The sequence below is a fragment of the Pituophis catenifer genome, unplaced genomic scaffold (assembly GCF_029215685.1).
Source record: "Pituophis catenifer annectens isolate HBS135680 unplaced genomic scaffold, rPitCat1.0.hap2 SCAF_10, whole genome shotgun sequence".
Classification (NCBI taxonomy): domain Eukaryota; kingdom Metazoa; phylum Chordata; class Lepidosauria; order Squamata; family Colubridae; genus Pituophis; species Pituophis catenifer.
The window spans coordinates 20,493,738-20,520,584 of record NW_027256890.1 but is presented as its reverse complement, the minus strand read 5'-3'; the positions used below and the strand labels follow the sequence as shown (position 1 = coordinate 20,520,584).

Below are 26,847 nucleotides of genomic sequence, written 5' to 3'. Positions count from 1 at the left end.
TGTCATCTTTCTCTCATCTATCTATAATCTCTTTCTCTCTCACCTATATCATCTCTCTCATCTCTCTATCTCTCTCATCTATCTCATCTATTTATCTCTTCTATGTTTCTCTCTCTCATCTCTCTATCTCTCTCTATACTCTCATCTCTCTCTCATCTATTTCTCTCATCTATCTATAATCTCTCTCATCTATTTATCTCATCTATAATCTCTCTCCCTCATCTCTCTATACTCTCATCTCTCTCTAATCTTGGTAGTACAGTGGTCTAAGACACCCTGTTATTAAGCTGGTTATTAAGACCAGCTGCCTGCAATTACTGCAGGTTCGAATCTCTCCAAGGCTCAAGGTTGACTCAGCCTTCCATCCTTTCTAAGGTAGGTGAAATGAGGACCCAGTTTGTGGGGGCAATAAACTGACTTCGTATAAATATATACAAAAGTATGACGTCTATTGCTTAACGCACTGTAAGCCGCCCTGAGTCTCCGGAGAAGAGCGGCATATAAATCAAATTAAAAAAAAAAAATCTCTTTCTCTGTCATCTATCTCTCTCTATACTCTCTCATCTCTCTATAATCTTTCTCTCACATATATCATCTCTCTCTATATCTTTCTCATCTATAATGTCTCTTTCTCTTTCTCTCATCTCTCTATGGAATTCTGGGAATTGAAGTCCACCTGTCTTACAACACTGCTTTAGATATATTATTTATTTGGGAATAAAAATCGGAATATTTTTCTCTTTTCTCTCCTTTACTTTGGTGGGTTTTGGGTTTGGGTTGAGGAGGAGAGCAGAGCACGTGCTCCACAGCCCGGGAAACAGGGAACCACGTGATCCGAACGAGGCGTTCCACCCGCCTCTCTTTCCCATCCACTCCCGCGAGACAAGGAGCCGGATGTGCAGACCGGCCCGTGGCATAGATATAGGAAAGGGTAGAACACTTCCGGTCTTTGCGTTTCAGCAAAATAAATATTGGGAATACGGAGTTCCGTTTCAAATACACAGGCGGGAAGGCGTGGCATTGGAGTGCATTTGAATTTTTAGAGGTTTTTAAGGGGAGTCTGTGGAAGTCTCAGCTGGAGAACTTTAAAAAAAAAAAAGAGAGCAAAAGTGATTTTTTTTTTTAAAAAAAGGAGTCCATGCTTTTTGAACTCCTTTCCATTTAAAAAAAAAAAACTCGCTTTCATCGCGTTAAAGAGGAATAAGGATCCTAGGCCGCTTCTCCCTCTCTTGAATCTGCTCCCAACCCATCCGCCAATCTTGATTTTTGTCCTTAAATCTTGATTTCTCCGGTCTGTGCTAAAAAAAAAAAACCCAAAACGGGAACCCGGAAGTTTGACAGCGCGTATCCCTCTACACTTTTTTAAAAAGACGTAGATCTAGGGTCCCTGCATCCCGCGCGCTGTTCCGTTTCTCAGGCGACCCTTTCCCGGAAGTGACGCCACCGGAGAAGCGGAAGTGACGACGGAGAGGAAGTTTCTCCGCGAAGGAGGCGGCGGCGGCGGCTTCAGCCATGTCAGCGGGCGGCTCGGGGCAGCGGGAGCCGGGGGCTTCGGGCGGGTGAGGAAGGCGCCCGGGCGGGGAGGAATCGGGGATGGAAGCCGGGTTAAAAAAGCCCCCGAGCCGGGCCCGCTGGGTCTCCCGGGTGCGGACTACAACTCCCATCAGCCCCCGCACCCCTTTCCCTCCCCCAGCCCTTCAGCTGACCCCCCGCCCCTATTATCCCCCTCCCCACCTTTTATTTTATATATTATAATGATGTACACAATTATATGTAAGTTCTTCGGGCGAGCCCTGGGTGCTTTAAAGACCCCCCCCTTAGACACGTGTGAAGCCCCCCAAAAGCCTGCCCAAAAGCCCCCTCCCCAAAAAGCCTGCTGAAAAAGCCCCCCAAAAGCCCCCTCTCCAAAAAGCCTGGCCAAAAAGCTCCCCCAAAAGTCCCTTCCCCCAAAAAGCCTCCCCAAAAAGCCTGCCCAAAAGCCCCCTCCCCAAAAAGCCTGCTGAAAAAGTCCCCCCAAAAGCCCCCTCCCCAAAAAGCCTACTGAAAAAGTCCCCCCAAAAGCCCCCTCCCCAAAAAGCCTGGCCAAAAAGCTCCCCCAAAAGTCCCTTCCCCAAAAAGCCTCCCCAAAAAGCCTGCCCAAAAGCCCCCTCCCCAAAAAACCTGCAGAAAAAGCTCCCCAAAAAGCCCCCTCCCCAAAAAGCTCCTCAAAAAGCCCCCTTCCCAAAAAGCCCCCCCCCAAGCCTCCTCCCCAAAAAGCCTGCCCAAAAAGCCCCCTCCCCAAAAGACCTCCCCCTAAAACCCTACAGGTCATTTTTAAGGAAGGGTCGAGGGGGAATTGGGGAGACTGTGAAACGGGAGGAGGGGGCTCAGGGCCGAGGAAGAAGTAGCAGTCAGAAAGTTGGGGGGGGGGCAGGGGGAAGAAGCGAAAGCTCACAATTTTGTGTCCTTTTTGTGGCTGTTTTTGTGGTGGTTGCCCTGAATCTTGTGAGACTCACTCTTGTGGAGGGCGTTGAGCGGAATTAAAAAAAAAAAAGAAAAAAAAGAATGCAATTTGCACCATAAATGTATTTGCTCACCTAAAAAGAAAAAAATGACAAGAGTGGAGCGACTGCTCACTGGAGAAGCAACTTAAGGCGATCCTTGCTTAACTCCGTCCTATATTCCTCCATCCGATATCTATTAATCTAAATCAATCATCTACTGATCAGTCTATCATTTCATCTATGATATCTATCTACCCGTGTTTTCCCGAAAATAAGACCCTGTCTTATATTTTTTTTGAACCCTGAAATAAGCGCTTGGCCTTATTGCCATGCACTCAAAAGCCCGATTGGGCTTATTATCAGGGGATAATGTCTTATTTTGGGGGAAGCTGTATCTATCTATCTATCTATCTATCTATCTATCTATCTATCTATCTATCCTGTATCTCTGTTATTTCTCCATATCACTATATCATTCTGATCTATATCTATTTATTTTATATATTTATTGGTCTTCTCCAGAGACTTAGGGAGGCTTACAATGCGTTAAGCAATAGCCTTCATACTTTTGTATATACCTGCTTAGTAGGACTTTTGCCCCCCCCCAAAGCGGTGTTCTTTTTTATACAAAGTCAGCTTATTGCCCCCCACAATCCGGGTCCTCATTTTACCTACCTCGGAAGGATGGAAGGCTGAGTCAACCTTGAGCCTGGTGAGATTTGAACTTGCAGTAATTGCAGGCAGCTGGTGCTAGTTAATAGCACTTTAGTCTGCTGCGCCACCAAGGCTCTTTTTAATCTGTCATCTCTATCACTCTATCTCTCTACCTACCATCTCTCTCTCATATCTATCATCTATCTCTATATCTCTTTCTCAAATACCTCTAAGATATCTTTGTCGGTCTAATATCAATCTAACTGCCTTTGTCTATCCATACTGTCTAAACTCTCAAAGTCTAAACCAATACATCTGTCTGTCTCACTCCCGGTATGTATGTATGTATGTATGTATGTATGTATGTATGTATGTATGTATGTATCTATCTATCTATCTATCTATCTATCTATCTATCATCCACCTATCAATCTCAAATACCTCTAACATCTAATCTATCTAATATAAATCTAACTACCTTTGTCTATCCATTCTGTCTAACTAATACATTTGTCTGTCTGTCTGCGTGTCTATGCAGGGATATTTTAACATCTGAGGAATGAGGAGACCTTTCAGCAACAGAGGCCAGGTGTTGCAGGAAAGGGCTTTGTGTTTATGTGTAAATTGACACACACCCTGCATATCACCACCGCCTGCTTCATTCATGCATACACACACACACACAATACTGTGTGAGACCAGCCATACGCTAAATAAATAAATAAACACACACACACCTGCCAGGGCAGGTGAGAGTTCGAGTTTGGCTTAGTTGGCTATGGGTGACTTCAGCTCTTTCTCCTCAGGGAGAGGTGGAACCCCTTCACCCCCTCCAAAGCGGGCCTTGACTTCAGCTCTTTTTGTTCTCTCTTGCCTCAAAGCGGCCTCTTTCGCCCCAAAATTCTGTTCCTGTGGCCTTCTGGAGCTTGAAAGGGCTCTAGTCTCCTCACTTGGACACCTCTGGGATGCTGGTGGTGCTGCTTCTTCCAGACTTCTTCATCCTGTTGGCCTCTGAGCTTTTCAGACTTCAATGCTTTTGTTCTCTTTTGCCTCCAAACGTCTGTCCTCATGGCCTTCTGGAGCTTGGCTGGTCTCTGGTCTCCTCACTTGGCCTTCTCTTGGCCTCTGGATTTCTTCTTCCTCATCTTCATCTTCCAGGCTTCTCCTCGTCATCCTATGAGGTTCACTCAACTTCAGCTGCAGGGCTGCTAGGCCTCTTTTCCACCTTCTGAAGCGCCAAAAGTTTCCCTCAGGAGCTGCCTTTCCTTCTGGGTCTTCTGCTCCTTTTCTGGACTTTTCTGAGGCAAGCAGTGAATTCAGCTCTTTTCGCCTCAGGAATTGGGGCTTCCTTCTGGATCTTCTTTGCCCAGTTTTCTTCAGCACCAGGGCTGCTTGGCTTATTTTCCACCTCCTGAAGGGCCAAAAGTTTCCCTCAGGAGCTGCCTTTCCTTCTGGGTCTTCTGCTCCTTTTCTGGACATTTCTGAGGCGAGCAGCGAATTCAGCTCTTTTCGCCTCAGGAATTGGGGCTTCCTTCTGGATCTTCTTTGCCCAGTTTTCTTCAGCACCAGGGCTGCTTGGCTTATTTTCCACCTCCTGAAGGGCCAAAAGTTTCCCTCAGGAGCTGCCTTTCCTTCTGGGTCTTCTGCTCCTTTTCTGGACATTTCTGAGGCGAGCAGCGAATTCAGCTCTTTTCGCCTCAGGAATTGGGGCTTCCTTCTGGATCTTCTTTGCCCAGTTTTCTTCAGCTTCAGGGCTGCTTGGCCTCCTTTCTGCCTGCTGAGGCTCCAAGTGACTTCAAGTCCTTTTTCCCCTCAGGCTCCTGAGGTGGGCAGCGCCTTCATCTCTTTTCGCCTCAGGGGCCCTGACTTCCTCCTCTTCCTCCTCCTCCTCCTTCTTCTCTTCCCAGTCTTCCTTCCTTCCTTCCTTCCTTCTGTCCCTCGCAGTCTCTCTGGGCGATCTGACCCCTCTCCCTCAGCCGTGGCCCCTTTTTATACTTGAGGCGCTCTCTTCCGATTGGTGGAGTGCCTCAAGGAGCCCGGCTTTTGATTCGCTCTCCAGCCACCACCGCCTCATTGGCTCTTCCTTGAAAACCTGCCCACTGTTTCCAGGGTTCATTTCTGGGTGGGCCGAAAAAGGAGAATTTTGAAGCAAAAAAATGGATGGGTGAGAATTATTTGTTCCTGGTTGTTCGTTCCAGTTGCTGATTTGGGTTTTTCCCCCGATCTCACAACAACCACGATCTGCAAAAAGAAACCATTAAGTGGATTCATAATTTTAAATTTTTATTAATTCATAGATCTGAATTCAACCTATTGTCAGAAGAATAATTTGGGGTTCCAACCTCAGGGTTGCAGGAGAATAAATAAAAAAGAGATCCAGAGAGAGCTGTGAGGAAAGAAGAAATATTTATTCCTAAAAGCAAAACAGTTGGCAGAGAACTGCAGAGAAATGGGGTACAGCGGCAGATTTTTATAGGGGGAACTTGTCTGGGGTTCTAGGGTAACACTTGAGCATTCATATGTGTGTGTGTGTAGGTATGTTTATTCTTGCCAACATGCACTTTCTCTGGGAGAACTAATTTAATTAACTGTGTTTTGCGGACCTTATCCTTTGATATGTGGATTAGGACCGAGTTACTTATTTGGGGTGGGGCGGTTCGAGGAAGTTAAAGATATTTTCCCCGTTTGCTATTTTTGCTTGCTTGATTTAATTTCAGCTTGATCGCCAATTTATCTAGTAGAGACATTGATCATTGTGGATTCTCTTCTTATTTTAAGGAAAGAGGGAAACGGTAGAAAAGAGTGAAATATATTTTGATATAAAATGTCTCACGCGACGACGGTCACAGAGCTTCTGATTACAGAGAACAAATACAAAGTGTTCCAGAACGAGATTTGAGGAAATAAAAGCTGGACAGAAGAAATTAAATATATATATATATTGTTTTCTAATTTCCAGGCGCCGGAGCAAATGGGACCAGCCGGGCCCTTCGCCAGCTCTCTTTCTCCTTCCTGCTACCACCCCTGTGGCCGGCCGTCCCATCCAGGGCAGCGGTGACGGGATGTTGGGCTCGGAAGGTTCGGCGGCTCCTTTGGGAGCCTTGGATGCCGCCGCGGCGGTGGCCGCGAAAATCAACGCCATGTTGATGGCAAAAGGGAAGCTGAAGCCCTCGGCCAACTCCGCAGACAAGGTTAGTGGTTATGGAGGTGGGTTTTTTTTTTTTCCCCCTTGGTGTGCCTGCCATCAGGTAATCCTCGACTTACGACCAGAAAGGCCAAAGTTTCTGTCGCCAAGCGAGACAGCAACTCAGTGAGTTTTGCCCCGTTTTACGACCTTTCTTGCCTCCGTTGTTAAGTGAACTCGTGCCGTTCTTATATTAGTCACACGGTGGTTAAGTGAACCCAGCTTTCCCCCCCCCATTGACTCTGGCTTGTCAGAAGGTCGCAAAAGGGGATCACGGGTCGTCGTGACCGTCGTAAGTATGAGCCGGTTGCCAAGCGTCCAAATTTTGACAAGGGGATGGTCGTAAATGTGAACAAGAGTCATAAGTCACCGTGCCGTTGTGACCTCAAGAGTTACCTTGAGGTAAAATGGACGGCCAATAAATTTCCAGGTCTCCTACTGCAAGTCACCCAGCAGGATTTCAGGCCTAAATCAGAACTAGAACTCACCGCTTCCTAGTGATTAGCCCAAAGATACTAGGCTGGCTTTCATGCCTAAAATGGGACTAGAACTCCCAGTCTCCTAGTGATTGGTCCAAAATTACCCGGCCAGCTTTCATGCCCAAATCAGAACTAGAACTCACTGCCTCCTGGGCATTGGCCCAAAGTCACCAGTCTGGTTTTCATGCCTAAAATGAAACTAGAACTCCCAGTCTCCTAGTGATTGGTCCAAAATTACCCGGCCAGCTTTCATGCCTAAGTCAGAACTAGAACTCGCTGCCTCCTGGTGACAAACTCAAAGTCACCCAGCTGGCTTTCCTGCCTAAAGCAGGACTAGAACTCACAGCCCCCTGGTTTCTAGCACCTTCACCACTAGACCAAGCTGACTCTGTCTAGTTTTCATATTATTGTTATTATTTTTGTTCTACCTCTGTGCAGCTCCAGGCTCCAGGCAAAGGTCCATCGGCGAACAAAAGTAAAGATGATCTCGTCGTGGCGGAAGTGGAGATCAACGACGTGCCGCTTACGTGCCGAAATCTCCTAACAAGAGGACAGACGCAGGACGAGGTCTGGCGCCTTATCCAGGGGGGCTCTGCAGTACCTTAATTTCCCATAATATCAGCTTGGTAGGCTTAAAACAGGTCCATGCCTCCTTGGATTTCTGGGAGTTGAAGTCCACCCCTCTTAAAGCCTGCTGGCTGGGGAATTCTGGGAGTCGAAGTCCACCCATCTTAAAGGATGCTGGCTGGGGAATTCTGGGAGTCGAAGTCCACCCCTCTTAAAGGATGCTGGCTGGGGAATTCTGGGAGTCGAAGTCCACCCATCTTAAAGAATGCTGGCTGGGGAATTCTGGGAGTCGAAGTCCACCCATCTTAAAGGATGCCGGCTAGGGAATTCTGGGAGTTGAAGTCCATCCATCTTAAAGGATGCTGGCTGGGGAATTCTGGGAGTTGAAGTCCATCCATCTTAAAGGATGCTGGCTGGGGAATTCTGGGAGTCAAAGTCCACCCATCTTAAAGGATGCTGGCTGGGGAATTCTGGGAGTCGAAGTCCACCCATCTTAAAGGATGCTGGCTGGGGAATTCTGGGAGTCGAAGCCCATCCATCTTAAAGTCTGCTGGCTGGGGAATTCTGGGAGTCGAAGTCCACCCATCTTAAAGGATGCTGGCTGGGGAATTCTGGGAGTTGAAGTCCATCCATCTTAAAGGATGCTGACTGGGGGATTCTGGGAGTCGAAGTCCATCCATCTTAAAGGATGCTGGCTGGGGAATTCTGGGAGTCGAAGTCCACCCATCTTAAAGGATGCTGGCTGGGGAATTCTGGGAGTTGAAGTCCATCCATCTTAAAGGATGCTGGCTGGGGAATTCTGGGAGTCGAAGTCCACCCATCTTAAAGGATGCTGGCTGGGGAATTCTGGGAGTGGAAGTCCATCTATCTTAAAGGATGCTGGCTGGGGAATTCTGGGAGTCGAGGTCCCAGGGTTAAGAAGCTCTGAATTTCCTTTGAGTTCCTTTTCTTCATTTCGATGGGGAAATCTGCCCCTTTATCTTCCCAAGAAGCCACAGGAAAATAATAATTTAGTGTAGCTTGTTTAGCATGATTTGGGGGTCTGTTAGAAATGCCTTCATGAAAAAGACACATTTAAGAGGAATTTGGGGTTTCCATTGAACTTTTCTTGCATGGCTGATTGTGATTTTTTCCCCTCCCCCTTTCTCCTCTTCCTCCCCTCCAATGTCTGCAGATAAGCAAGCTCAGTGGGGCAGCAGTCTCCACTCGGGGACGATACATGACCGCGGAAGAGAAAATCAAAATTGGCCCTGGGTGTGTATTGCCCTTATCTCCTCTCCATTTTATCTCTTTCAAAGGAAATCACGGTTCCCCAAACTCATTATTCTCAGCTCGAAAGATATTTTTTTCAGCGTCTGAAGTCTTAATCTTGGTTTCGGATTATTTAAAAAAAAAATAAATGAAACGCGCCTTCCTTTGTTTCCTTCCCCAGGGATCGTCCCCTGTACTTGCACGTCCAAGGACAGACGCGAGAACTGGTGGACAGTAAGTTGATTCTTAAGTTTGGCTTCGGTGGGCAAAAAAACCTCCGAAAATTTGGGTGGACTCAGGAATTCAGGAAAGAAAATGTGGCTTCCTTTGCATCCTGTGGCTGATTTTGTGGCTTAGTGCTGGCTTGGGAATTCTGGGAGTGGAAATTCACTTGTCCTAAAGCATGCCTGTTTGAGGAATTCTGGGAGTTGAAGTCCATTCCTCTTAAAGCATGCCAGCTGGGGAATTCTGGGAGTTGATGTCCACCCATTTTAAAGCATGTTGGCTGGGGAATTCTGGGAGTGGAAATTCACTTGTCCTAAAGCATGCCTGTTTGAGGAATTCTGGGAATTGAAGTCCATTCCTCTTAAAGCATGACAGCTGGGGAATTCTGGGAGTTGAAGTCCACCCATTTTAAAGCATGTTGGCTGGGGAATTCTGGGAGTTGATGTCCACCTATCTTAAATCATGCTGGCTGGGGAATTCTGGGAGTTGATGTCCACCTATCTTAAATCATGCTGGCTGGGGAATTCTGGGAGTTGATGTCCACCTATCTTAAATCATGCTGGCTGGGGAATTCTGGGAGTTGATGTCCACCTATCTTAAATCATGCTGGCTGGGGAATTCTGGGAGTTGAAGTCCACCTATCTTAAATCATGTTGGCTGGGGAATTCTGGGAGTTGAAGTCCACCTATCTTAAATCATGCTGGCTAGGGAATTCTGGGAGTTGAAGTCCACCTATCTTAAATCATGCTGGCTAGGGAATTCTGGGAGTTGAAGTCCACCTATCTTAAATCATGCTGGCTGGGGAATTCTGGGAGTTGATGTCCACCTATCTTAAATCATGCTGGCTGGGGAATTCTGGGAATTGAAGTCCACCCCTCTTAAACCAAGCTGGCTGGGGAAAAGCCACTGTTCGCTTGAAACAAGTAACTCAGTTCGCTTAACAGTCCATGGCCACAAAGGTGGCAAAAATCCGGCAGGACTCCCTTAATGCCCGCCCTGCTTAGCAACAGGAACGTAAAGGTTTCGGTGCGTTTGATGCCACCGCTTCGTCCCTTGCAGGAGCTGTCAACCGGATCAAAGAAATCATCACCAACGGCGTCGTCAAAGCAGCCACCGGGTCCAGCCCCACCTTCAACGGGGCCACGGTGACTGTCTATCACCAGCCCGCCCCCATTACTCCCTTGCCTCCAACTGTGGGGCAAAAGACGCCCTTCCAGTCTGGTGGAGTAAGTATTGCTCTTCAAGTTTTGGGTTCCCGTGAACACTTTAAACGTTATCTCAGAAACTTATAGATAAGGAAAGGATCCCGACACATTTTTCCAGCTTGGCGGACGGGACATGTTCGGTTTAACTCTGATCTCTGCGTTGAGTGGGTTGATACGATGGGCAGAGCTAGGAGATTCGGGTGTCTTGATGGTTGCTAAATCTAAAGGCAGAGATTTATTTAATACCACTTTATCAGGCCTTAGTAAGACCACACCTAGAATACTGCATCCAGTTTTGGTCGCCACGATGTAAAAAAAGATGTGGAGACTCTGGAAAGAGTGCAGAGAAGAGCAACAAAGATGATTAAGGGACTGGAGGCTAAAACATATGAAGAACGGTTGCAGGAACTGGGAATGTCTAGTTTAATGAAAAGAAGGACTAAGGGAGACATGATAGCAGTCTTCCAATATCTCAGGGGCTCCCCCAAAGAAGAGGGAGTCAAGCTCTTCTCCAAAACACTCAAAAGTAGGACAAGAAGCAACGTCTGGAAACTAATCAAGGAGAGAAGCAACTTAGAACTAAGGAGAAATTTCCTGGCAGTTAGAACTGGGGAATTCTGGGAGTTTGAAGTCCACAAGTCTTAAAAGTTGCCAAAGTTGGAGAACCCCTATACTAGAGGATTAAGAAGGCCTGGTCCGTTGAGCCAGGGCTAGGCCGAAACCGTCCTCTTACAGAAATGCGATGGAGAGAGGGGTCCAGCTTCCAGAGAGCGGCGACCTCACTGTGCCATTCAACAATACCCCCCTCTTAAGTTTCCTCCGAGAGAAATCAGCTGTCAGCCCCGGAGGAGAAGGGCTGGAGGGTAAATTGCACGCCGTTTGCCCAGCGTCCGAATTTTGATCGCGTGAATCGGAAGCGTGACTCACTGGCCGCGAATGGCTTTTTCCAGTTGCTGTTGTAACCGGTCGCTGAAGGAATGACTTTTGTGTGTTTTACAGATGCATTACGTCCAGGATAAGCTGTTTGTGGGGCTGGAACACGCGGTGCCCACGTTCAGCATCAAGGAGAAGGTGGAAGGGCCGGGCTGCTCGTATTTGCAGCACATCCAGATAGAAACGGGGGCGAAGGTGTTCCTTCGGGGGAAGGGCTCCGGCTGCATCGAACCTGCGTCTGGCCGCGAAGCTTTCGAACCCATGTACATATACATCAGGTAAACAGAAGGCGGGATTCCTTTAGGTCGAAGGTCTCCGGGGAACGATACTTTTGTGGACTTTCAGCTCCCAGAATTCCCTGGAAGTCGAAGTCCACAAGTCATAAAAGAGCCCTGCCCTGCCTTTAAGATCAAGAAATCATCAGCATCATTTAACGGCCCCATAATCCCTTGTGGGGTGGCGTCTGGGTAACTGAATGGAGCTAGCAGGGTGTTTTAATGGCCGGATGCCCTCCCTGTCACCAGGGCGGAGTTTTGAAATGCCTCTCTACAATGAGAGTTTGTTAAGAGTTTTTGAGAACTTTTCGCTTCCTTTCTTTGGCTGTTTATTGTTCTTCCCGCCCATGACTTTCGTGGCTAACCTGACAGGTCAACAATCTTGCAGATGGATTTTGTAGTTTTAAAAACGTCTGGGAGGGCCCGTGTCCCAAGGGGTGGGAACTAACGTCGGAGCAGCGTACTGATCAGCGTTCAACTAGAGGGGGATAATATATGTTGTTTGTTGTTGTTGGATATACTTTTGTAATGTTTTGATTGTTTTGTAGGGGTTTTTTTTTTGTTTCTTTGGATTTTTTGTGTGTTTTTTGTATTTTAATCTTGTCCTGAACAATATATATATATATATATATATATATAAAGAGTGGCATTGTGAGATAGGTAGGTAGGTAGATAGGTGAAAGATAAAGATAAGAGAGAGAGAGAGATAGAGATATATGAAAATGATAAGAGGATGGATGGATGGATGGATATAGATAGACAGACAGACAGACAGACAGATGGTAGACAGATTAGATACAAAGATGATTGATAGATAGATAGTTAGATAGATAGATAGATAGATAGATAGATAGATAGATAGATAGATAGATACATACATACATACATACATACATACATACATCAGTGGTGAAATTCAGCCGGTTCGAGCTGGAATCCATGATCCGGTAGCGCCGGTGGTGGGAAGCTCCGCCCACCCACACGGACGTCATCACGTCCCGTTTTTGACCCTCTGCGCACACGTGGAGAAGGCGCGCTTGCTCACATTTGCAAACTGGTAGCAAAGGTAAGTGAATCCCACCCCTGAGATACACACACACACACACACACACAGATACATAGATACATACACATAGATGAGAATTATAGATCTAGAGACAGACAGAGATAAAAATGATAGAGAAAATAGATAGATAGATTAGATGATAGATTAGATAGGTTAGATGATAGATTAGATGATTGACATGATATAGATGATTGATAGATTAGATGATGATTGATAGATTAGATGATATAGACAGATAATAGATGATAGATAGGTGATAGATGATATAGATTAGATGATTGATAGATTAGATGATAGATGATTGATAGATTAAATGATATAGATGATAGATAGGTGATAGATAGGTGATAGATGATATAGATGATTGATAGATTAGATGATAGATGATTGATAGATTAGATGATATAGATAGATATAGATAGAAGAGATAGATACTGGTAGATGATAGAGTAGATAGATGATAGAGTACTTGATAGATAGATGATAGAGTAGATAGATAATAGAATAGATAGATACATAGATAGTAGAGAAAGAGAGAGATCTTTCACAATTCTACTCCACCTGCCAAGGGGCTTCCTCTTGCTTTAAGTTCCTAAAATTCTTAAAACCCCTAAAACTGAAGAAGATCCCTTCTTCATTCTTCACGCTGAACCTTCCCCTCTTTTCTCTTCCAGCCACCCCAAGCCAGAAGGCCTGGCAGCAGCCAAAAAGCTTTGCGAGAACTTACTACAGACTGTAAGTGACTTCACCGACCCGGTTAACTAAACTTCTAACCGCCACCCTTTTATTCCCGTAACCACTTCAGTGGCGCGGGAAAGGTCGTAAAACGAGGCCAAGTTCCCTTCACAAATATTTCACCTAGCGGCTAGATATTTCGGGGGCGCTTTTTGTCACGAGCCGAGGGCGGCCTGTACTTAGCAGCCGTTCCTCTCAACGCCCAAGTTGCCGGCCCCAATTATGGTCGCTAAACGAGGACGACCCGTATAAGACAAGCTTCAGGGTAGTGTGGAAAGTAATTTTTCAAAATAATTCGGTAACTAAGGAATGAACTGTTGCCACCGAAGAGGGGATCATTTCAGAAAGCCTCCGACAATAAAAAGCGGGTTTATTTATATAAATCCACTTAAGTGGATTTATATTTAAATATAAGTGGATTTATTTGTATTTCTATTTATTGGATCCTAATTATGAATCTGCAATTCCCTTTTAAGGTCCACGCCGAATACTCGCGATTTGTAAACCAGATAACCACTGCGATGCCCTTAACAGGTAGGTCTTGGCCAGCGGCTCAGCTACAGCTAGTCCTCGACTTACAGCGGTTCATTTAGCGACCGCTCAAAATTGCGACGGCACCGAAAAAGGGACCGAGGACCGTTTTTCACAGTTTACGACCGTTGCGGCATCTCCCCCACCCCATCCTGGGTCACATGATCAAAAAATCAGGTTTGTTCACCAGTTCACCCGCAGGTCGGTGCTACCGGTTCGCCTGACCCACTCCGAACCGGCTGAATGCCACCACTGAAATAAATATCCCACTTAAGAACAGAAATTTCCGTCATGGTCGTAAGTCGAGGACTACCTGTATTTCAAGTTTCTGACCAGGGAGGGATGGGTAGGATTGATCCCTCGGGGTTTTTGATCTTAATCCAAATCTATATTTTTTTTTCTCTCCTTCCACTCCCCTCTGGCTGTTTTTTTGGCTCTCATCAGGATTCGCGCAACCAGCAACCATCGCAACTGTTCCCCCCCAGCCACCATACTACCCCCCCCAACGGCTTCCAGGCGAGCTACCCCATGGCTCCGCCCCCTCAGCAGCCGGGCCAACCTCCTTACGTGATGCCGGGCATCGGCCCTCCGGCGGTTCCCATGGCGCCTGGGGTACTGGCCCTCCCCACCAGCGTCCCTCCCGTTCCCACCCAGTACCCGATTACACAAGTCCAGCCCACAGCTACCACCAGCCAGGTACGAAAATGCAGTGCTTGCTTTGAATGTAATATTAAAATAATAATAATAATAACAACAACAAGAACTTCCAGATCCTAGGAAAGACTGACTGTAGGTAGATTAAAATGCTATAGGTGGATAGGCAGACTTGAAATGACAAATTTCTGGTAGATTAGAATGCCAAATCCAGTCTGAACATCTGGCTGAATGTGCGATATGATGATGATGATGATGATGATGATGATGATGATGATGATAAATCCAGTCTGAACATCTGGCTGAATGTGAAGAAGAAGATAAATCTAGTCTGAACATCTGGCTGAATGCGATATGATAATAAGTCCAGTCTGAACATCTGGTTGAATGTGAAGAAGAAGATAAATCCAGTCTGAACATCTGGCTGAATGTGAAGAAGAAGAAGAAGATAAATCTAGTCTGAACATCTGGCTGAATGCGATATGATAATAAGTCCAGTCTGAACATCTGGTTGAATGTGAAGAAGAAGAAGATAAATCCAGTCTGAATATCTGGCTGAATGTGTGATATGATAATGATGATAAAACCAGTCTGAACATCTGGTTGAATGTGAAGAAGAAGAAGAAGATCAATCTAGTCTGAACATCTGGCTGAATGCGATATGATAATAAGTCCAGTCTGAACATCTGCTTGAATGTGCGATATGATAATGATGATAAAACCAGTCTGAACATCTGGTTGAATGTGAAGAAGAAGATGATAAATCTAGTCTGAACATCTGGCTGAATGTGTGATATGATAATGATGATAAAACCAGTCTGAACATCTGGCTTTATGCTATATAATAAATCCAGTCTGAACATCTGGCTGAATGTGCGATATGATGATGATAAAACCAGTCTGAACATCTGGCTTTATGCTATATAATAAATCCAGTCTGAACATCTGGCTGAATGTGCGATATGATGATGAATCCAGTCTGAACATCTGGCTGAATGTGCGATATGATGATGATGATAAATGCAGTCTGAACATCTGGCTAAATGTGCGATATGATGATCATGATGATGATGACGATAAATGCAGTCTGAATATCTGGTTGAATGTGTGAAGATGATGATAATGAGGAGGAGGAGTTGTCAAAAACGAGACGGTGAAGATCTTGTAGGACTTTCGGATACAGATGGATCATCATTTGGAACACAACACGCCAGATGTCACAGTTGTCGAAAACCGAAACGTACAATTTATTGACATCGCGGTCCCAGGAGACGCCAGAGTTGAAGAAAAAGAACTCGGGGAAAAAAAAATCATGAAATACCGCAACCTGGCCATGCAGGTGCACGCACCGGAGTGCCGAAAACCCCAGAAACCAGCTGGCTGGCGCGGGCATGCCTCTTTTTTGGCCGTTTTTCAGGCCATTTTCTGGCGTTCTGGCGCCCACAAAGACCAGCTGGCCAGTGGCAATGCATGTGTCAGAAGCCGCTGGCGATGGCGTATGTGCCCACCGAGTTCTGCGTGCCACTTCTGGCACGCGTGCCGTAGGTTCGCCCATCACGGCTCTAGGCGGCTCACAACCGTAAACCATACCGCTGCGCACTGAAGACCCTGTTGTTCCGCCAGGCAGGGCTGTCAATATCATAATTTTAAATTGGGGTATTTTAATTTTTAGGGTTTTAAATCGGCCAAATCTATTTAATTGTTTTAATTTTTAATTATTGTTGTGTCTTGTGTTTTTAAATTGGCTGTACACCGCCCTGAGTCCTTCAGGAGAAGGGCGGTATAGAAATAAAATTATTATTATTATTATTATTATTATTATTATTATTATTATTATTATTATTATTATTATACCGAAGACACCAAAAGCAAGGTTAAAGAAAAAGTAAATGAATAGAAGAATAAAGCAGAATAAGAATAAAAGAAAGAATACGGCGTTCTTCCTTGTGCCTTTTGAACGACGTTTCTAACTTTTAGGGGTCCGTTTCAAAACCTTATTTTTTGGGATGTGTGTGTCTCTCTTTCCAGACCCCGCTCACCGCTCCTTTCTTGCCTGCTGCTCCTGGAAAGACCCCCCTGCCGAGTGGGACGCAGCCCCAGATGCAGCCTCTTCCTCAACCGGGTCAAAAACGGCGGTTCACCGAGGAGCTTCCCGACGAGCACGAATCCGGATTGCTGGGATATCAGGTGCGGTAAAACCACCGTCGTTTCCTTACCTGCTTCCCCGTTCCCCCTTTTTCACCTTTGAAATCAAAACGATTGCGGGTGTTCTGAGACAGCTCCCCAAACACGACGAACCCTCTGACGTCAACTCAAAAGATTCCTTTCATTAGGAGTGCCGGCAACTCCGGCAAAAAGTGTCTCTCGCAGGCTAACAAGCTAACCCTCACCACCTATTCATCTCTGCCTCCTGCCTTTTCTCCCCAGAGTTTTTATTTTATTTTATTTTATTTATATGGCGCCCTTCTCCGGAGACTCAGGGCGGCTTACAATGCGCTAAGCAATAGCCTTCATTCTTTTGTATATTTATACAAAGTCAGCTTATTGCCCCCACAATCCGGGTCCTCATTTTACCTACCTTAGAAAGGATGGAAGGCTGAGTCAACCTTGAGCCTTGGTGAGATTCGAACCTGCAGTAATTGCAGGCATCTGGTCTTAATAACCAGCTTAATAACAGGGTACCTTAGAGTGGGCACCCTTAGAGTTAGGGTGGGGCTTCGCTAGCAGCGGTGGCTCTTCCTTCCCAAGGACCGGCCCATAGATTTCCACTGCTCTCCTCTCCTCTGCCTTCTATCAGGCACTGGACCCAGCTGTTCCTCCTCTTCCTCATCAGCCACCTCCAGACCTGGGGGCTTTTGACTCTCCACCTGAGGGCTGACGGATGGCCCAGGCTCCGCCTCTGTCTCTCTCTCTGTCAGCCCCATTTTCCTCTTCCCCCTCGGAGGGGGTTTTAGGGTTTAGTAGGGTTTAGATCCTAACTAACCTCCGAAATAGTCATTCAAGCATTAACTGGGCCAACCGTCTCTCCGTAGGAGCCAGTTGTGCTGAAGATGTGTCCCATTTGGGTCGGAGGTCATCACGGGCCTTTTTAAGACTTGGGGTGGTGGTTTCGGAGAGACCAGTTAGTCCTCGACTTACAACCATTCAGTTAGTGACTGATTTTGACAGCGGCACTAAAACGACCCTTTTTTCACACTTTACAACCGTCGCAGCAATCACGCAATCCATATTCGGACGCTTGGCAACCGGTTCGTATTTATGACGGTTGCAGCGGCCCCTGGGGGGGGGCGGGTGTCACGCAACCCCCCCCCCCTTTCACGAACTCCCGGCGAGTAGAGACAACGGGAGAACTCCCGGATTCGCTTAACCGACCGGATACCAAACTTAACGGCTGCGGGGAATTCGCTTACCTGCCATGGCAAGAAAGGTCGTTAAAACGGGGCAAAGCTCCCTCCTTAACCGCTGTCTCGCTTAGTAATGGAGATTTGGAGCTCGGTTGTGGTCGTAAGGCGAGGACTGCCTGGATTTGCAGCGGCCGCTGTCCCGAATTTTTTAAAAAAAAAAACACTAAAAGAAAATGTATCTCCAGGCGTGAAAAAAATTAAGATTTGCAAGGGAGATTTGTTTCCCTCAAAAGCCACGGCTGAGCGATGGAATTCAAATTTTGGGTTTCAAATCAGATTTTAGGAAAAGGGTGGGGGGGAAAAGGAGGCATTTGGAGGGGGAAATTTGAAATAATCTTTTTTCAAAACAGAAGTCTTTTTGGGGCAGATTTAAAATCAGGCCAGATTTAGAGGTGACGGATCGCGGAGATTTCTTTCAGTTGCTTTCAAAAGAGATCGATTTAATTTCGATATAGTCGCAATACAAAAATGAGGGAAGATGCCCCGTTTGCTTCCCAGCTTATTAGTGAAAGTGGCTGGGAATTGTAACTCATAACAATTTAAGAATTTTTTTACCTGGAGCATGAAAACGACAGGAGGGGGGGGAAAAAAGCATCATTCCTCATGTGTTGCTAAAAGGAACACCCTCCACAAAATGGGGTATCAAGTCATCCGAAGTCTTAATTTAGAGAAAAGTTAAAAGCTTTCTTTCCCAAGCTTCTCCTTTCTACAAACTTCACAAACCTGCGAGTTTGCTCAGTGAATTTTTTTCCCCCTAACCTTTTTTTTGGAAAAGACGACAACGATATGTCTTTGTAGGCAGGGGGTGGGATTTAAAAAATTTTAGGAACCGGTTCTCTGCCCAGTTGCTAGATGGACGTGGCCTACTCACCACCTGCACCGCGGCCGGGGGTGGGGGTGGGAAGGGTGTTTTCGTCCTCCCCAGGCTCCGGAGGTTTTTCTCGAGCCTCCAGGAGGGTGAAAACGGCCTCCCCTGGGCTCCGGATGCCGGAAACGTACCCATTCCCAGACTTCCGGGAGGCTGTTTTTCGCCCTCCCAGAGCCTTCGCGCAGTCCTTGGCATCCAAAACGGGCCGAGTCTCCTGGGAGGGGCGGATGCAGGGAATTTTTCTACCCTGTTTCTGGATGGGCGTGGCCATGGTGGGTGTGGCCTAGTCAGCCTCCTGCACCACAGCGGGCAGTTGGGGGGGGCTTTTTTTGCCCTCCCCGGGCTCTGAAGGCTTTCCCATCCTCCTGTAACGAACTGCTGAATTTGTTTTAATAACCACTGCCAAAGAGATATCATCCGACCTGGTCCCCTGGCGACCCGCTTTACGGCCGACAACGATCCTAGGACGAGGAGGACCCGCTAAATTTAAATTTTTATTTTTTTAAAAAAATTGATTTATATGCCGCCCTTCTCCGAAGACTCAGGGCGGCTTACAATGCATTAAGCAATAGCCTTCATACTTTTGTATATTTTTATACAAAGTCAGCTTATTGCCCCCATAATCCAGGTCCTCAATTTACCTACCTTAGAAAGGATGGAAGGCCGAGTCGACCTTGAGCCTGGCGAGATTCGAACTTACTTTAATTGCAGACAGCTCGTGTTAAATTACAGTGCTTAGTCTGCAGAGCTATCCAGGCACAAGGTCCACGAAAACACGGCGGGATAAAGACAGCTCCAAATTGAAGGCCTTAAACGAAGCCTCCGAATGGCTCCTCCTTTGGCTTTCCGAATTGTAAAAAAATAGAAATTTAAATTTCTTCCTCATTTAGCTCATTCAGGTTGGAGAGAATTCTTCCTGAGCCTTGTTCGCTCCTGGTTAAAAAAGTTAGCGTCAGCATCTACCCCGTATAGGCAAATTTCCAAACCCCTTGGTCCCTAAAAATAAATAAATAAATAAAATTTCTAGGATGCTGGCCGTATCCTTATTGAAGGAAATGAAAGAGAAAATTTTTGGGGCCTCCGCAAAAGAGCCTTTTTCTTTTTTTTTAACTTTTTTCATGAAGGAGCTGATAGCTCACGTCTGGGTTTTAGGTTTGCTAATGCCGCTATGTTTTTCTGCTCATAGCATGGACCCATTCATATGACTAATTTAGGTACAGGATTCTGCATCGCGACGGAAATGGATAGGACCGGCCCGAAGCCAGCAGGTTCCTCAGGAAAGGAGAGAGAGAGGGACAGGTGAGTGGGACAAGCCCGTGAGGTAGGCTGGGCCGGGGAGAAACAAAATCCCGCTTTGAGAAATGCTAGAGGTGTGTGTACAGGTAGCCTTTGACGTAACTACATTTCAAAGTTAAAACGGCACTGAAAAACAAACAAAAAAAAAATTGACTTAGCACCGCTTTTCACGCTTAACGACTGTTACGGCGTTCCCGTGATCCAAAATTCAGGCAACCGACTCGTATTTATGACGAGTCGCGGTGTCCTTTTGACAAGCGAAATCAACCAGGGGACGGACGGACTCCAGATTCTCAGTCGTGTGCCGCTAACTTAACGACCGTGGAAAAGAAAGGTCGTAAAAGAGAGCCAAACGCCCTGAACAAACTGCCTCGCTTTTAGCAACATAAACGTTGGGCTTAATTGCGGCCGTAAATCGAGGACTGCCTGTGTTGAGATTAAGCTTTAATTGCAGAGTCTGGAAATCCTGCCATCCACTGAGCACTGGGCCAAGTCCGGGGTAGACTGAGAATTCAAGGCGGGACTAGAATTCCCCGTCTCCTGGTGATTGGCCCAGAGTCACCCAGTCAACTTTCATGCCTAAGGCGGGACTAGGATTCCCCATCGCCTGGTGATTGTGAGACCCAGCCAGCTTTCATGCCTAAAGGAGGACTAGAATTCCCCATCGCCTGGTCATTGTCCCACCCAAGCCGGTGTTAGGTTTCGATGTCGTCTCAAATAAAATAAATTGCACTTCCAAACAAATAGTCTTTGATGAAATCTTTCATTTGTTAAGCACGACAATCTGTCCCCGATTATGTCGCAGCCAACACTGACTTCCTGACCCCAAACCTTCCCTTTCCGTTCCCCAGTTCTCTGCGTCTCATTGGCCATCTTCCAAATCACTCTCCCCATATCTACTACTTAAGCTCCCAGGAATGTCCCCCCTTCCATCTCATCTCCTAGGGGATATTATCTTCAGGGAAAATAAGTAGGTGAAAAGTCAAGCGTCCTCTTGCCAGCTGCCCCCTCTTCTCCTCCTTATGTCAGCACTAGAGTAAATGCAGGTTGAAGTGCTGACAGCCGGCTTTCATGCCTAAGGCAGGACTAAAACTCCCCGGCTCCTGGTTCCTAGCCCCCAAACCACCTCCCTTACTGGGCATCCTCTTTTTCTCAAGAACCCTCTTTTTGTCTCCGAACAGGCAGCTGATGCCACCGCCGGCGTTACCAGTGACCGGGATGAAGCCGGAGCCTGACGACCGAAACGGGTCCTTGGGGGGCAGCAACGGTGAGCGTGTGAAGCCGAGAAGCCCGCCATGTCTTGGGTTTTTCCGCCTCCTTTTGCGACGATGCCTCTTCGGGGCGGCCTGCTTGCGGCCGGTATTCCCCCCCTCCTCTGGGCCTTAAGCCTTCAAGCTTCCCTTTGCTCAGATGTTAGCAGGGCCCCCAAACCCAGAGTGGACGTGTCCCTTTGGGGGGGGGGAGGTTCCCCCTCCCGTTTCTACCCTCTTTCAAGATCAGCATCCCCAACGCACCCCAAAAACGAGGAAAGGATTTCTCAGTCCTGCCTAGGATATGCCCAGCTGCTGTGGCTTAGAGGTGGAGCTCTCGCCTCACAATCGGGAGGTTGTGAATTCGATCCTAGGTAGAGGCAGATGTAGGTTCTCCTGCTTGGGCAGTTTTTTTGGGGGGGGGTTGGACTAGATGACCTGCAAGGTCCCTTCCAGATTAACAATCTGTTAAATCTGTCTCCTCTGCAAAAACATCCCTGTTAAGGATATTGTTGTTGCGTTACCAACCAGCAGAGTGTAGAGCACAGAGAAACGTTGCTGAGAGCAACGGATAAGAGATGTGCAAACTGGTTTCTCAAAAGCTTACTTTATAGTGAAAAAACAAATCTCATAGTCTTTAAACCAATCCAAGTCTTTGCCAGTTAAATCAGTGCAGTGATATAAAATCTTCTTACCACACAAACAGTAGTTGGGTTAGAATAACAAACTCACTCTGGTTCACAAACCACGATGGTAGCAGATCCATCCAACCGATGATAGCACAATGGTAGCAGCTCCACACACAATGGTAGCTTATCATCAACTGAATATGTTACAGTACCTTTCTTAAATACGTTTACAACTAGTGATTATCTAATTACAGCATGACTCAGCATTACAAGGAATCAGCAGGAAAACTTTAAAGTCACACAATACATCTCTCGTCTTGGTTGCTCTCTGAGGTGGGCTTGTTTTCTGGCAGACGTTTTACGACTCTAACTAGATAACAATATCAGTGCTTAGTGAGGCAAGGAAACAAGCCGGCTCAAAGGGGCACCGAGGACCCCACTTTTTTCAACCCTGAGCTACAAATATTCTCCTTGATTGATTCTCTCGTCTCCCCCATCTTTCCCCCGCCTCCCCCCCAAATCCAGCCGCCTCCCCTATCCGATCCATGAGACGCTATTCGCTTTTCCTCAGGAAGCCGTGCAGACCCCCCCCCCCCCCAGCCAGGCACAGAAACAAGGAGGCACAGTTTTCAATTTAACGACAGTTCATTTAATGACCAAAGTTAACCACGGCTCTGAAATAAACCGTTTTTCACACTTAAGACCGTTGTAGGCCATTCCCGCGATCCGCATTGAGACGTTTGGCAACTGACTCGCACATATGACGGGTTGCAGTGTCTCCGGGATCAGCTGATCGCCTTTTGCGACCGTCTGATGGGGGGGAGGGGAGAAGGGAAGCCAGATTCGTTTAACCATGCGTGCGACTAGCTTTAACGAGCGCAGCAATTGCCTTCAACAAACGCAGCCAAGGAAAGGGGTTAAAACGGGGCAAGATTCACTTAACAAGTTGTCTCGCTTTAGCCACAGAGAGAGGTTGGGCTCCATTGGTGGTCGTAAGTCGAGGATTACCCGCATTCAGTTTATTTGAAGAGGAGAGTTAAAATACAAAACAAAAATCGAAATTTTTAAATGTCAATGTTAAATGTAAAACGTTTTTTTTTTAAAAAACCCACAACAAACAAGACATTACATGATAACATCCTCCTTAGTTGATATAATATAATATGACAATATTAGAATAGAATAGAATGGAATGGAATGGAATGGAATAGAATAGGAAATTGGAAATTGGAAATTGGAAATTGGAAATTGGAAATGAATAGAGTAGAGTAGAGTAGAGTAGAAAATAGGAAAAGAATATAGGAAATGAAAATGGGAAATGGGAAATGAATGGAATGGAAAATAGGAAAAGAATATAGGAAATGGATATTGGAAATAGGAAACGAATAGAATAGAATAGGAATAGGAAATTGGAAGATTGGAAATGAATAGAGTAGAGTAGAAAATAGGAAAAGAATATAGGAAATGGAAATTGGGAATAGAATAGAATAGAATAGAATAGAATAGAATAGAATGGGAAATTGGAAATTAATAGAATAGAAAATAGGAAAAGAATGTAGGAAATGGAAATTGGAAATAGGAAATGAATAGAATAGAACAGAACAGAACAGAACAGAACAGAACAGAATAGAATAGAAATAATGAAATGAAATGAAATGAAATTCTTTATTGGCCAAGTGTGATTGGACACACAAGGAATTTGTCTTCGGTGCATAAGCTCACATAGTACATAAAAGCTATAAGTGATAAATCATGATCATAAATCGTCATAAAAATAACATTCATCATCGATCATAAGCTACATAAGATAGTGATAGTCATAGGATACTAAATAAACAATCAACATAAATCGTCCTAGGAAACCGAACGAAACAATATAAATAGTAAAAATAAAAGCAAAAAAGTGATAGTCATAATTAGAAAAGGAGATGGGTAATAGATAAGATGAGAAGAATAATAGTAATACAAGCCTTACTAAATAGTTTGACAGTGTCGTGGGAATTAGTCGTTTAGCATTAATTTCCCATCCCTTTAAAAAAAAAAAAAAACAGGCCCCCAATTTTTTTTAATTTTTTTTTTTTTTAAAAAACTACTCCACTACTAAACCTGTTTGCAAATTGTTAAGTTTGTCATCTCTTCTTTTTTTGGAAAAACCAATATGGGCAAAAAAAAACGCTAGCTGGTTTCTTCCTTTTTTGACATATATTCTTTGAAACGGAGCGCTCACGATCGCGCAGGCCTTGCTAACTTTACTTTTTTTTTTTCTTCTTTTTTTTGTGTCTTTCTCTCTCTCTCTCTCTCTCTCTCTGTTCTCTTACATGGTACTGACGGATCATAACACCGTTGGCGGGATGCCGTTATCGCTCGACTACCACCGATCTGGGGGGTGACCGATGATATTCGGGGGCCTTCAAAACGGTGTCCGACTAACGTGTTGTTTTTTTTGTTTTTTTGAAATTAACCCGTTTGGGGGAATTGTTTATGTCTTTCTCTTCCCTTTTTTTCTCCCCACCCCCCTTTTTTTGTTGTTTTTGGGGAACCGGGGGGGCGATGTGGGGCGGGGGGAAAGGGCTTGTTTTCTTTTTTTTTTCTTTTCTTTTTTTTTTTTTCCCCCTCTCTTTTCGTTCTTTAGATCATCCGTCCAAGAAGATGAAAAGCAGAGAAAAGGAACTGGGGCTGGTGGCTTACACCGGCGACTCGTCGGACGAAGAAGACGACCACGGGGGTCTCAAAAATGCAAGTAGCTACTCCCAAACCTGGAGGTTAGGGTACCAGTATCCGTCGTCGCAGCAACGGGTGAAGCAACAGATGCCGTTCTGGATGGCCCCTTAGGGTCCCCGTCCCACCCGCCCCGGTCTTCGCCCTTCCGTCTGGAGCAATAAAAAACCGCATGTATTCCGATCAAAGAGAAGTCCGTGCAAACGCAGAAGCTCGTGTCCCCCTCCCCCTCCTGCTCTCTGCACATGCTTGTGAGATGCAGTACGCCTCTTTTTTTTTTTTTTTTTTTCCCCTCTCCTTTTTTTTTCGTGTGGCTGGACTGTTTTCCACACCTCCTCCTCCCCCTCTCCATCCCTCCCTTTCGCTCCTGAACGTCCGCCATTTGGAGTGACTCGGGGGGGACGGACGGACGACTGCCGGCTACTTTGGCGATACGACGTCCGATCCTCCGTGTGATTCCCTCGCAAAGGAGCGTCCTCGCCTGGGCTCTCCCGAATCTTCTCCGCAAGCAGCTTTTTTTTGGGAAACGGCCTTCGGAAGAGGCGCCAGCCAGCCAGCCCGCTTGCCCCACGCCACGGCTGCTGTTCCGTGTTCGTTTCTCGCCGGGAAGGGAAGGATTTTTTTTTCCCCCTCCGGAGCTGTGTGTGTGTGAGAGACACTTCCCGCCTTCTAGAACGGAGAACGGAAAACCCTTCACTGGATTGTTGTTGGTTTTTTTTTGGACTCTAGAATCCTTTCCCAGAAGGGATTTCTGTTCCTTTTTTTTTTTCAGCAATTTATTTTGATTTTTATTTTTTTTTAGCATTAGAAAACGCAGCTTTTGTTAGCTGTGTAGGCTACCGTTTAGATTCCAGATGAAGTTCTTTCACCTGGCTGATAAAAAAAAACCTTTTCATCTCTTGGCCTTCCTCCGTGTTTATCGAGCCTCCTTAGGCAAGGAACGGCACACAGCGTTGTGGAATTCAGACAATTCAGCTCTTCGAATTCAGCCCTGTGGGGTTTTTTTTAAAAATTTATTATTTTTTAATCCCAGCTTTCTCCACCAACAACACCCGAGTTTCCATTTTGCCATTGGTTACCATCTCCTCTTCTGTTCCAAATTTGCGAGCGGCCGGCCAGATTTTGTTTTTTTGTGGTTGTTTTCCCTTTTTTAAAAAAATAATAATAATAAATAATAATACATCTTCTGGAATGGGTAGAAGGCAGTCCTAGCCGAAAAATTAGGATTGCGGTTCGGAACTAACCGGCTTTTCACCCGGACTGTTACCTAAGTAAAATATGGGGTTTAATTATTATTTTTTTGCACGATGAAATGCGCAGTCTTGGGAACGGGGAACCGCAGACTGACTCAAGCTTTCTCTCTCTGTGTGTTCAGACCGCAAAAGAATATTTTAAAATAATTGGAACAAGCGCTGGATTATTATTTTCTTTTCTGGCAGGTTTGCTTCGCCCCAAACCAAACCTCTCCACCCCCAAACCTCACTCTCTGTTCTCTGATTTTTCTACATGTTGTAAATAAATTAAACCATAATTTCACGATAAATGTACAAATCTCCGATTTCCGTTCTTTGTCTGGTTTTTTTTTTTCCTGTTTAAGGTGACTCCGGTTTCTAGCAAGCTAAAAAGCATTCAATTCACTGAATCTGAATTAGTTTTTGGAAAATGTTATTTGGTTTGTTGGGGTTGGAGGAAAAGGCTGGTTGAAGGAACCTGGGAGGAAGTTTTCCTAGGTTTCATTTCCACCTGTGTTTGTTAAACCTCAGCAACCTTTGAGATGTGTGGACTTCAGCTCCCAGAATTCCCAAGCCAGCATGTGTTGACTTCAACTCCCAGATTTCCCCAGCCAGCATCTATGGACTTCAACTCCCAGAATTCCTTGGCCTCTGTCGACTTCAGCTCCCAGAATCCCCCAGTTTGTACAGCTTCTAGCTCCTACCCTGTTTCCCCGAAAATAAGACATTCCCCTGATAATAAGCCCAATTGGGCTTTTTGAGCGCATGGCGCTGAAATAAGCCCTCCCCGAAAATCCGTCCCCGAAAATATTTAAAACGCAGAGCTGGAAATCAGGTAAGAAGGTTAATAGAGCCCCATCTTACTCCATGTGCCCCAAAATAATAAGACCTCCCCGAAAATAAGGCCAAGCGCTTATTTCGGGGTTCAAAAAAAATAGAAGACGGTCTTATTTTGGGGGAAACATGGTAGTATTCCCAAGCCAGCTTGTGGAGACTCCAACTCCCAGAATTCCCCAGTCATCTTTTAGCTCCCAGAATTACCTAGGCAGCTTGTGCAGACCTCCGGCTCCCAGAATTCCCGCAACCAGCATCTGGACTTCAGCTCCCAGAATTCCTTGGCGCCTGTTGACTTCATTTCCCAGAATTCCCCAGGTTATTTATTTCTTGAATTTATCTTGAATTCTGGGTTTTATTTAATTGACCAAACT

General features: G+C 45.8%; 1 protein-coding gene and 1 non-coding gene across 2 annotated transcripts; both read left to right on the top strand.

Moving 5' to 3' along the window:
• The first annotated feature begins 1,480 nt into the window (after positions 1–1,480).
• On the top strand, positions 1,481–25,938 carry KHDC4 (KH domain containing 4, pre-mRNA splicing factor). The gene is given in 15 exon segments (XM_070950882.1): positions 1,481–1,559; positions 6,097–6,328; positions 7,239–7,367; positions 8,542–8,621; positions 8,800–8,852; positions 9,903–10,069; positions 11,048–11,259; positions 12,997–13,057; positions 13,534–13,591; positions 14,033–14,085; positions 14,087–14,284; positions 16,271–16,429; positions 19,701–19,813; positions 20,992–21,077; positions 24,322–25,938. Coding segments are annotated over 15 exon segments (1,848 nt in total). The 5' UTR covers positions 1,481–1,512; the 3' UTR covers positions 24,522–25,938.
• Positions 10,721–10,848, top strand: LOC139322520 (small Cajal body-specific RNA 4). The gene has a single exon (XR_011600851.1). It is a non-coding gene; the product is annotated as a small Cajal body-specific RNA 4 (non-coding RNA).
• Positions 25,939–26,847: the final 909 nt, after the last annotated feature.